Source organism: Myotis brandtii, unplaced genomic scaffold, assembly GCF_000412655.1.
Source record: "Myotis brandtii unplaced genomic scaffold, ASM41265v1 scaffold601, whole genome shotgun sequence".
NCBI lineage: Eukaryota > Metazoa > Chordata > Mammalia > Chiroptera > Vespertilionidae > Myotis > Myotis brandtii.
Window position 1 is genome coordinate 1,840,695 of NW_005370276.1, and position 12,039 is coordinate 1,852,733.

A 12,039-nucleotide genomic window follows, 5' to 3' on the forward strand; every position below is an offset into this window, starting at 1 on the left:
TCCCGCGCCCCCGCCCCATCTTCCCGCTTCCCGCCGGCGCCCCCAGGTAGTGCCGAAGATCCGCGGGGTAAGGGGGGGCGGCGATCGCACGCTTGGGTCTCAGGGAAATGAGGGTTGGGTGCCGGAATCCTGGTTCCGAGGAGGGGGGTTGGGGGCCAGGACTCCTGGATCTGAGTAAGGACGTCGCTGGGAGCCCGGGACTCCCAGGTCTTGAGGGAGAAAGGCGCTCAGGCCAGGACTCGGGTTCTGGGGGTAGGACTCCTGGGTCTGAGGGAGGAGGGGTTGGGGGCCTGGACCCCTGGGTCTGAGGGAGGAGGGGCTGGGGCCCGGGACCCCTGGGTCTGAGGGAGGAGGGGGCTGGGGGCCCGGACTCCTGGGTCTGAGGGAGGAGGGGCTGGGGCCCGGGACCCCTGGGTCTGAGGGAGGAGGGGGCTGGGGGCCCGGACTCCTGGGTCTGAGGGAGGAGGGGCTGGGGCCCGGGACCCCTGGGTCTGAGGGAGGAGGGGGCTGGGGGCCCGGACTCCTGGGTCTGAGGGAGGAGGGGCTGGGGTCCTGGACTGCTGGGTCTGAGGGAGGAGGGGTGGGGGCCTGGACTCCTGGGTCTGAGGGCGGAGGGGCTGAGATCCCAGATTTCTGGGTCTGGGGGAAGAGGGGCTCCTGAATACTAGCATTCTGCTGAGGTCAGAGGGCTGGATGCCAAGAGCCCCAACCCTTGCCCCAGGGGCGGATCCCTGGCTCCTTTTCCTTTTCTAGCCCAGCAGTCTCTGCCCCTCCCAGGGCAGGTGCTTTCACCTGCCCTGGTGACAGTAATGAGCCGGGGCAGAGGCGTTCCTGCCGGCAGAAGAGGGTGGGGCTGCCGGAGGGGCTGGGGCTGAGTTCCTGCCGGCAGAAGAGGGTGGGGCTGCCAGAGGGGCTGGGGCTGAGGCCTGCAGCCACGCCTGGCCGGGCTGTCAGAATCAGCCCCAGGCATCCTCACCGCTATCCCCCACCCCCCCCCCCACCACCGCAATGAGGTGAGGGGCCCTGGACTCCTGGGGCTAAGGGAGGAGGGGGCTGAGGTTTTAGATTTCTTGGTCCTGGGTGCTGGGAGCCTGGACTCCTGGCTCTAGGGAGGGAAAATACAGGCCTGGGTCATTGCAAAAACTCCCAAACCCTTCCTGGTCAAAGGCCGAGGGCTGGAGAGGAAGTGGGTGAGGCGGGGTAGGGTGAAGGTGGGGGTAAAGTCCCAGGGATGGGCTGGGCTACAGGTGGAACGGGGCCACTCTGGAGGCCTGGGCTTAGCCTTGGCAATTTGGGGCCTGGGAGGTGGAGAAACGCCATCCGCTGGTGGTGGGACCCTGTTTGAGTGCGGGGGGGCCCCGGGTTTGAGGCCCCAGAGCATCGGGAGCAAGCATAGCCATGGGTGGGGACTGCGGGCGCTGGGCGGGCAGGAGAGGCCAGGGTCTGGGAGGCAGTGGGCCAGGGGCAAAGGCTCTGCAGGAAAGAGGCGAGCCTGATGGGGGACCAGATCTGGGGGTGCCTCCAGAGGCGCTGGGTGTTCGAAGGGACTTCTCCAGGGGTATGTTGGAGGCGGGTGCCCTGGAGGGCAGAGGCAGAAGCACCAAGGTGGGGGAGACAGATGTTCCTGTGACTGGGGTGGTAGGGCGATGCGGATGTCTGAGGCGGCGGAAAAGAATAGACTGCAGCGGTTCTCAACCTGTGGGTCGCGACCCCTTTGGGGGTCGAACGACCCTTTCACAGGGGTCACCTAAGACCATCGGAAAACACATATATAATTACATATTGTTTTTGTGATTAATCACTAGGCTTTAATTATGTTCAATTTATAACAATGAAATTGGGGGTCACCACAGCATGAGGAACTGTATTAAAGGGTCGCGGCATTAGGAAGGTTGAGAACCACTGGAATAGAGGCTCCTTCTTCAGGAGGAGGGCGCATCGAGTGACGGGAGCGTGTTTTCCCTGATGGTGCTTAGTTCCGGAATTGCTGTGGTCTGTTCACTACTGGTCTGTGGCTCCTCTGAGGGCGCTGAGGGACCTAGCTCGTTTTGGCTCATCCAGTGCCTCCCTTATTGATCAGTTGGGTTGTGACCGTCTGAGACTAGAACCGAATCACTAGGAGCTCCTCAAGGCTTCGCCAACTGGTCTCAGGGCCCCCAGACTCTTTGGCCTAGGGCAGTGGCCAGCAAACTGCGGCTCGCGAGCCACACGCGGCTCTTTGGCCCCTTGAGTGTGGCTCTTCCACAAAATACCGACATCTGCGCATGGGCCACGAAGTTTCAATCGCACTGTACGTGCGCGCCCGCACGTGGCATTTTGTGGAAGAGCCACACTCAAGGGGCCAAAGAGCCGCATGTGGCTCTCGAGCCGCAGTTTGCCGGCCACTGGCCTAGGGAATGAATGGGGCCAGTCTCCCCATTGTACAGAGAAGGAAGGCGCTGTTAACTGAGGTGGAGTTTCGAGTCTGTTCTGCAGTCATGGGGCAGACCAAGGTGTAGTCTGGGTACCTGAGACACAGACATCAGATTGACACCCTTCCAGGGCTCCCAGCTAAGAGGTCAAGTTCTTCGTCTTGACCTGCCCTGGCCCGCTTCTCCCCCAGTCTTACCTCACCTACCACCCTCTCCCCCTCCATTACTAGACTCCAGCCTCCCTGGCCTCTTGCAATGCCAGACATACAGGTCCACTCCTGCCCCAGGGCCTTTGCACGGGCTGCTCTCCCAGCCTGGCATGCTTTCCTCCTGACATTCCCATGACTTGCTCCCTTCATTCCCCCTGAGGTCTATGTTCAAATGCCACATCAGAGAGACCTGCCCTGGCCTCTCTTCCAATTAAAAACTGCTACATCTCTCAATCCTAGCATCCACCGTTCCCTGCCTTATTTCCCCCTGGGCATTTCTCATTATTTAACATACTATATAATTATTTATCTTTTTATCTGTCTCCTGGGATTGCAGCAGCACCATTCAATAGAAACATAATGCAAGCCAAATGTATAATTTAAAATTTTCTAGTAGCATCATTAAACTTTTTTTAAAACTAAAAATTAATGTTAGCCCTGACCAGGCGGTTCAGTTGGTTGAGGCATTGTCCCGTACACTGTGAAGTGGCAGGTTCTATTCCCGGTCAGAAGACATACCCAGGTTTTGGATTCAACCGATCAATGTTTCTTCTCTCTCTCTCTTCCTATCTCCTTTCCTCTCTCTAAAATCAATAAACATATCTTGAGGGAGGATCCCACCCCCATTGATTTTTAGAGAGAGTGGAAGGGAGCCGGGAGGGGGAGAGAGAGGGAGAGAGAGAAGCATCGATGTGACTGAGACACACCGATTGGTTGCCTCCCCATCCCACCTCGACTGGGGGCAGGGATCAGACCTGCAACCCAAGTACGTGCCCTTGACTGGGATTCGAACCCAGGACCCTCTGGTAACCACTGAGTCACATGGGCCAGGGCTTGGGTGAGGAATTTTTTTTTAAAGTAAAAATTAATGTTAAAGATATATTTTTTAAATACTCAGTATCTCCAAAATATTATTGCAGTGTGTCATCAGCTAGGAATCTGGTATATATGGTGTATACTTAGAACCTCATCTCCGTTTGGATTCTCCCTTTCAAGTGCCCTGTAGCCACATGGGGCTATTTATATTTAAATTTAATTAAAGTTGAATACAATTAAAAATTTATTTCCTCAGTCCCACTGCGGCATTCATGTGCCCAGTAGCCACATGGTGCGGTGGCTTCGTATTGGACAGCTCAGGGCTAGAATGTAAACGCCTTATAAAGTCAGGGGTCTTTTTCTGGCATGTTCGTTGCCACATGACCAGAGTCTTGAACAGTGCCTGGCTCACAGGCTGACTTATTCTATAATTATTGAATACATGAATGAATGAATGAATGAATGAATGAATGAAGAGGTGAATAAATGAACTAAGAGGTCTGTGGACCCATTTTACAGAAGTATAAAAAGAGGTCCGGTGAAGAAAGACAGTGGGGACTGCCTGGGGGGAGGTTTGGGGGGAGTTGGAGCCCCCACATGACCTCCATCCTCTTCTCTTCCCCTGCAGACCATGGCAGCAGTGACCATGACGGTGCCCGGGCGGAAGGCTCCCCCCAGGACGGGCCCGGTGCCCGAGGCGGCCCAGCCCTACCTGTTCACAGCCCATGGGCCAAGCTTGGGTGTCGGGCCTGGGGGCTTGGCCACCTCCCCGGAGTGGACCGCGCGGCGCCTGGTGTGGGTGCCTTCGGAGCTGCACGGGTTCGAGGCGGCGGTGCTGCGAGATGAGGGCGAGGAAGAGGCCGAGGTGGAGCTGGCGGAGAGCGGACGGCGGCTGCGGCTGCCTCGGGACCATGTCCAGCGCATGAACCCGCCCAAGTTCAGCAAAGCCGAGGACATGGCCGAGCTGACCTGCCTCAACGAGGCCTCGGTGCTGCACAACCTCCGCGAGCGCTACTACTCCGGCCTCATCTACGTGAGTGCCCCCTGCCTGGCGGGGCATGGCTGGGGCGGGAGCTGGCGGCAGCGCCCTGCCTTGAATGAACGTGGGGCTGGCTGTTCATAATCTTTATGCCACGCCCTGGGACCATGCCCACACTTAGTTGCCAAATTATAAATTATTGGGGTTACCAGGACTGCCTCGGACCCCAGTGGGGGTGCCCCAGGATATTGTATGGTAGACGTATCTTATTATTTCCCTAAAGTAGAAAGAATTATGAATTCTCCCCTGGAGTGGGCATCCAGGGTCCTCCGAGAAAGGGAAGTGGGTCTGTAATGATAGGTAGAACCACTGAATATGGAAAAACACTAAGTGTCTGCCCTACATGAATTCATCTCCTCTTCCTCACCCGGGTAGAGTCTGTTATTGTCCCCATTTTATCTAAAAGGAGACCGAGGCCCAGAGAAATTTAATACAATACAAGCTAACATTTATTTATGTATGTATTTACTTACTTAGGAAGAGAGAGGGAGCGATAGAAATATCAATGATGAGCCCTAGCTGGTTTGGCTCAATGGATAGAGCATTGGCCTGTGGACTGAAGGGTCCCGGGTTCGATTCCGGCCAAGGGCACATGCCTGGGTTGCAGGCTTGATCCCCAGGAGGGGGTGTGCAGGAGGCAGCCAATCGATGATTCCCTCTCATCATTGATGTTTCTATTTCTCTCTCCCTCTCCCTTCTTCTCTAAAGTCAATAAAATATATTTTTTTTAAAAGAAAAGAAATATCAATGATGAGAGAGAATGGTCGATTGGCTGCTTCCTGCACACCCATGCCGGGGAATGGAACCAGGATCTCCAGGTTCATGGGTCGACACTCAACCACTAAGCAACACCGGCTGGGCATGAACTATCATTTATTAAGCATATATGAGGCTCTCTAAAATATATTATCTCATGGGGGTGGCTGAAAAAAAATTAGGGTAGCAGATTGTAAACATAATACATTACTTCGAGGAGATAAAAACTGATGAACACAACACAGCTTACATAAAAACATGCATATTGTCTCAATACGTCTTCACAATTTTAAAGCATTTATAGATAAAGAAACTGAGGCACAGAAAGGTCAAGTTCCGTGACCAAGGCCACCCAGTTGGACACGGTGGACCTGAGCGGTCCAGCTCCAGGCTCTACCATGTTGCCAGGTTGCCTCTGAGAATAAGACGGGATCGAGGAGCCCTGGCCGAGGTTGCTCAGTGGTTAGAGCCTCACCTGGCACACCAAAAGGCCCAGGGTTTGATTCCTGGTCAAGCGTGCGTACCTGGGTGGTAGGTTCCATCCCCTGTCGGGGTGCTTGCAAGAAGCAACCCACTGATGTGTCTCTCTCACATCGATGTTTCCTCTCTCTCCCTTCAACTCTCTCTAAAAATCAATGGAGCCCAGCTGGTGTGGCTCAGTGGTTGAGTGTCAACCTATGAACCAAGAGGTCAGGGTTCGATTCCCAGTCAGGGCACATGCCCGGGGTTGCGGGCTCGATCCCCAATAGGGGGTATGTGGGAGGCAGCTGATCAATGATTCTCTCTCATCATTGATGTTTCTATCTCTCCCTCTCCCTTCCTCTCTGAAATCAATAATATATATATTTTATTCATTTCAGAGAGGAAGGGAGAGGGATAGAGAGTTAGAAACATCAATGAGAGAGAAACATTGATCAGCTGCCTCCTGCACACCTCCTACTGGGGATATACCCGTAACCAAGGTACATGCCCTTGACGAGGAATCGAACCTGGGACTCTTGAGTCCGCAGGCTGACACTCTATCCACTGAGCCAAACCGGCTAGGGCTAAAAATATATTTTTTTAAAAAATCAATGGAAAAAATATCCTCAGGTGAGGATTAGCAAACAAACAAACTGAAAGACAGGATTGGCCATAGCGAGGTGGACTGTGGCAGGGCAGTCTCTGTTAACAAAGCATTTCATGTCTCTCACGTTATGTAATCTTCACAGCAAACAGACGGACGAGGGCAGCGGTTCCTAACCCTGCCTTCACATTAGGATCACCTGGGGAATTTTTTTTTTTTTTTAAATACCAACACCCGAGTCCCACTCCAACCTATTACACCCAGGCTCTTGGGGGGTGTGGCGGGGTATTTGGCATTTTTAATAAGCTTCCAGGGCGGTTTTAAAGGGCAGCCAGAGCGTTGTTCAGAGCAAACAGGATTAGAGAGACTGACAAGGAATGTCGAGAATAATAGTGAAGAGTAATCATGGTGGGTGGCTAGCAAATATTGACCCAGCACTTACGCTGTGCCGAGGACTGTTCCGAGTGCTGTGTGGGGGTTGTCAGCTCGCCTCTATCGCCTGATGTTCAGGAATGTTGAGTGTCTCGGGTCCCGGGTCACACAGACATGATGGAGCCCTGTCAGGATTTGAACCCAGACAGCTGGCCCCGGCATTATTCTCCAAACACCAGCTTGGAGGGCTGGGGTCTCACAGCTTTGCTCATTTAAAGTGGCCACACAGAAGAAATCATAAAAATGCCTCGCTAAGCCCTACCCAGTTTGGCTCAGTGGATAGAGCGTCAGCCTGCAGACTCAAGGGTCCCAGGTTCGATTCTGGTCAAGGGCACATGCCCGGGTCGCCGGTTCGGTCCCCAGTGCGGGGTGTGCAGGAGGCAGCCAATCAATGATTCCCTTTCATCATTGATATTTCTATTTCTTCCCTCTCTTCCTCTCTGAAATCAATAAAAATATATTTTTTAAAAATGCCTAGCTAAAAGCCTAAAAGGCAAAGTGCTGGTTTTATCTTTTTAAAAAGCTACAAAAACTCACTGAGAGTAATAAATTTTTTTTCAATAAATGATGCGCTATATAAAAATATGAAAATGAATAAACTGGCCCCAATATCCACCCTATTAAGGGTCACAAAGCACAAGATTCGATTTTTAAAAATAATATATATTTTTATCAATTTCAGAGAGGAAGGGAGAAGGAGAGAGAGACAGAAACATCAATGATGAGAGAGAATCATTGATCAGCTGCCTCCTGCAAACCCCCCACTAGGGATTGAGCCCACAACCTGGGCATGTGCCCTGACCGGGAATCGAACCGTGATCTCTTGGTTCATAGGTCACTGCTCAACCACTGAGCCATGCCGGCCGAGCAAGATTAGATATTTTTATGAATTTTGACTCCTGATTGGGAAGGAGGAGACTGAGGCTGGCAGGGGCCAGTGGTTGGCTCAGGGCCCCTCAGCGTATGGTGGCAGATGTGGATTTGAATCGGGGGCTGTCTGACCCTGGATGGGGTTGACACCTTCCCCAGGCTGCACTGGCCTCTTCTGATTCCTCACGCGCCTTTGTAGGCCCTGGGAAGGGGGCCTCTGCCCCAGCCCTGCCCTGCTCACCAAAGGCAGGGAGATCGGAGAGACACCCACAACACCGAGCCACCCTTTGCCTCTTTTTGTTGTTAATCCTCACCCGAGGATATTTTTCCATTGATTTTAGATAGAGTGGAAGGAGGGAGGGAGGGAGATACACGGATGTGAGAGACACATTGCGATTGGTTGCCTCCAGCACATGCCAGACCAGGGCTGGGGATCTAACCTGCAACCCAGGTACATACTCCTGACCGGGAATTGGACCCTAGACCCTTCGGTGCTCAGGCCAACGTTCTAACCACTTAGAGGCACCGGCCTGGGCCACCTTTGCCTCTTAATAAATACTCTGAACTCTCTCAGTAGCCTGGTAAGGTATCTGCTATCACCCCCATTCTTCCGGTGGGGAAATTGAGCCTTAGAGAGGGGCCAGGACGTGGACAAAGCCCCAGAGCTAGTAACGGGATAAACTGGGACTTGAACCCAGGTCATCTGACTCCAAACACCACGTCCTGTCTACTGCAGTAGGAAGACCATTGGGAAAGTTCAGGGGTAAACAAATGGTGAGGCCTGAGCTACGATTGTGGCCCAGGAACCAGAGAGCTGGGACCCGACAAGTGGAAGTGAAACGAAAGGTTCCAGAAGCCCAGATGGGAAGTGAGTTGGGCCTTAATCGTATCACTTGCACTTCGTGAGCGCCTGGTTTCCCATTGGGTGCTGTTGTAAACTTCCTTCCCATCTGCTCTTGTTGACCCCTCTCTACATAAGGCTGTGAGGTAGGGATTCTCCCTCCTTCTCCCACAGCTTGGAGAGGAGAAGCCATTGGCCCAGCAGAAGTTAACAGCTAACGTATCATGCACATTTGGTGTTCCGGGGCCCATGCTTGGCTCTGTACTTGCAACATGAATTTGTGGGTGGCTCCCAACATCCCTCTATGGGAGCACTGTTCCCGGCCCCATTTGAGGAGAAAATGAGACTCAACAAGGGCAAGGTGTATGTTAGCTGGATGTCAGCAGTGCAGTGTGCCCAGCCGGCGTGGCTCAGTGGTTGAGTGTCCACCTATGAACCAGGAGGTCACGGTTCAATTCCCAGTCAGGGCACATGCCCGGGTTGCAGGCTCGATCCCCCGTGTGGGGCGTGCAGGAGGCAGCTGATCAATGATTCTCTTTCATCATTCATGTTTGTATCTCTCTCTCTCCCTCTTCTTTCCTCTCTGAAATCAATTTAAAATAAAAAAATTTTTAAATTAAGAAAAAGAAGTGCAGTGCAAGCTGTGGCCTGCTTGTTAAGCCCAGGCTGTGCTTAATACATATCTGCTGACAGGCCACTGGTGATGGGAGGTAGTGTTTCCCGGTGGAAAGTAGGGCTTCTGGGGCCCCAGAAATCCGGTTTCTGCCTCTAAGAGTCACTCAGGGTCACCGTCCTTGACTGGGACGCTTGGGGCAGGGAGGGCACCAGTCTGTTGAACACTCCTGGTGCTCCCTGCTCTGTGGGACACCGGGAGGTGCATTGTGGGCCTTCACTTTTATGTTTATTTATGTATGTATTTATTTAATATATTTTTATTGATTTCAGAGAGGAAGGGAGAGGTAGAAAGAGATAGAAACATCAATGATGAGAGAGAATCATTGATCGGCTGCCTCCTACACGCCCCCTACCGGGGATCCAGCCCGCAACCTTGACCGGAATGGAACCCGGGACCCTTCAGTCCGCAGGCCGATGCTTTATCCACTGAGCCACACCAGCTAGGGCTGGGCCTTTACTTTTAGAGTCCTTCTAGGACTAGGTGGTGGTGTGAAAAGCCCCATTTTCCAGGAGTGGAGACTGAGGCTCAGCGAGGGCACACCCCTTGTGTGAAATCACACAGCTAGACACCCCCGGGGCCGAGCGAGCGCCTAGCTCCCAGGTGGATGGGTAAGAGCGTCCCAGGGTAATAGTGCGAGTGCCTTAATGGGCCCCGCCTTGGGCCGGCTGGTTTTTATTCATTATCTCCCTTAATCCCTGCAGACTCTGTAATGAAGTGGGGAGTGTCACCCCCAGTTTCTCAAGGAGGAAACCGAGACTGGGGAGAGTCTTGGGCTGAGAAGAGGTGGAGGCGGGAGTTGGGCCCCACGGGGCTGCCTTCAGGGCCCCCCGGTGCTGGGACAGCCACTCCAGACCCGTCTGGACAGCTTCCCCCTCATGCTGTCTGGGTGCAGCAGCCTCTGCCCTTTGGCCCTGGCCTTGGCAGCCGGCTCAGGTTCCTGTTGAGGTGTCACCCAGGCGACAAGGTGTGGCTGGCAGGATGGGGCTGGGGTGGGAGGGTGGCATGGGGAGTGGGTTCGTCCGCCAGCCAGGAGTGGGGGCCGGGGCGCCAGCAGCCATGAGATACCCTCCCAGGGAATGTGGTCCGGCCGCCCCGCCCTCGGAGAGGAGCCCGGAGCTCCCCGAGCACCCAGCAAACCGGTTGCTCTGCTCCCGGCTGGCCACCCACCCTCCGCCCGTGAAAAGCCTGGCACCTGGGAGCCGGGCAGCTTGTGGTGGCCACACCCTGCGCTGCTGGAGAAGCACAAGCTGTCAGGGAGTTGAAAGCAGCCCTGTTACTAACCAACTAAGTAACCGGCCAGCCAGCTAACTAGCTGCTTAGCTGGCTAAGTGGCTAACTGGTTTAGTAGTTAACTAGCTAAGCCACTAAGCAGCTAATTTCCTGGCTAGCTCAGCTAGTTAGCTCTTGGTGTTGGTGTAGCCAGGTAACCAGCTAGCTCTCTCGTTGTCTAACTACCTCTATCAGTCCTGAGTGCCTGTTGTCTACCCGGTGCCCGGAGTGAGCTGGAGCAGTTCTCAAACCGCCCCAGGGTCCCGAATCCAGGCCCAATGGGTGTGCACACGAATTCAGGAAGTCTGTGGATGTGAATGCCAAAAAATAAAAAAAATTACATATTAATTTCCATGCACCTGGATCCTGACCTATAGCATTTCCTCCAATAAGAGTGGACCCAAATTTGAGTATAATAGACAATCTACACTATACCTGTTTTATGCAGCAACATACTTATTATCTTTAAAAATATTTTTTTATTGATTTCAGAGAGGAAGGGAGAGGGAGAGAGAGAAACATCAATGAGAGAGAATCATTGATCGGCTGCCTCCTGCACGCCCTACCTTGGAAATCGAGTCCGCAACCCGGGCATGTGCCCTGACCGGGAATTGAACCGTGACCTCCTGGTTCATAGGTCGATGCTTAACCACTGAGCCACGCTGGCCGGGCTATGCAGCAACATACTGAGAGGTCACGTTTTTATGTTCACGTTATAAATCTGCATTTAATCCTAGGTAACACTTATTTGGTTATATAATCTAATTTGTGTAAGCAAGACCCATGAGTCTGTATTAATAGAAACCACAGAATACGTTTCAGTCACCGCCGAGATTGTGATCACCCTTTCCCAGATATGTGTGTATTCAGGCACATGCACAAAAACATCTAACACTCCCGCCTGGTTTCCTGTCCCTTGATAATGTTTCCGAGATCACTCCATCCCCGTTCGCCGAGAGCGTCATAGAACCATGTTCGGACACGTACCCGGGTCGTTGCCGTGTGAAGAATGCTGCGGCAGAGGAGTTTGCACGGGGCCCTTTCAGGCGTGTGAGTCCAGGCAGGGACAGGCTGTGACCCACGACTGGCCGGCTGCAAAGTCCACCTTCTCTCTCTGGGTGAATCCTTGCCCATGCAGCCCCTCCGTGCAATTTGGAAAGATTCTTTCCCACCAGCCGCCTGACGATGTTTGTAACAGATATTCAAAGCCGACATTGCCCGGTGGGTGTGGCTCGGTAGTTGAGCATCAGCTCAGGCACCCAGAGGTCACTGGTTCGATTCCCCGTCAGGGCACATGCCAGGGTGGTGGGCTCGGTCCTCAGTCAGGGGCGTGCAGGAGGCAGCCGATGGATGGTTCTCTCATTGATGTTTCTATCTCTCTCTCCCTCTCCTTCCTTCTCTCTCTCAAAAAAATTAATAAATCAATAAAAAATATATTTTTTAAATATATATTTTTTTATTGATTTTTTACAGAGAAGAAGGAAGAGGGACAGAGAGTTAGAAACATCGATGAGAGAGATCGATCAGCTGCCTCCTGCATGCCCCTTCTGGGGATGTGCCCGCAACCAAGGTACATGCCCTTGACCGGAATCGAACCTGGGACCCTTGAGTCCACAGGCCGACGCTCTATCCACTGAGCCAAACCGGTTCGGCT

General features: G+C 53.2%; 1 protein-coding gene across 1 annotated transcript in view; it reads left to right on the plus strand.

Annotated features, from left to right (window-relative positions):
- The first annotated feature begins 6 nt into the window (after window positions 1-6).
- MYH14 (myosin, heavy chain 14, non-muscle) overlaps window positions 7-12,039 on the plus strand; it is an 85,685-nt gene continuing 73,652 nt past the window's right edge. Inside the window, exons 1-2 of the mRNA XM_014550447.1 lie at window positions 7-67; window positions 4,065-4,469. Coding sequence (XP_014405933.1) covers window positions 4,068-4,469 — 402 coding nt within the window. The 5' untranslated portion in view covers window positions 7-67; window positions 4,065-4,067. The remainder of the gene's footprint in view (window positions 68-4,064; window positions 4,470-12,039) is intronic.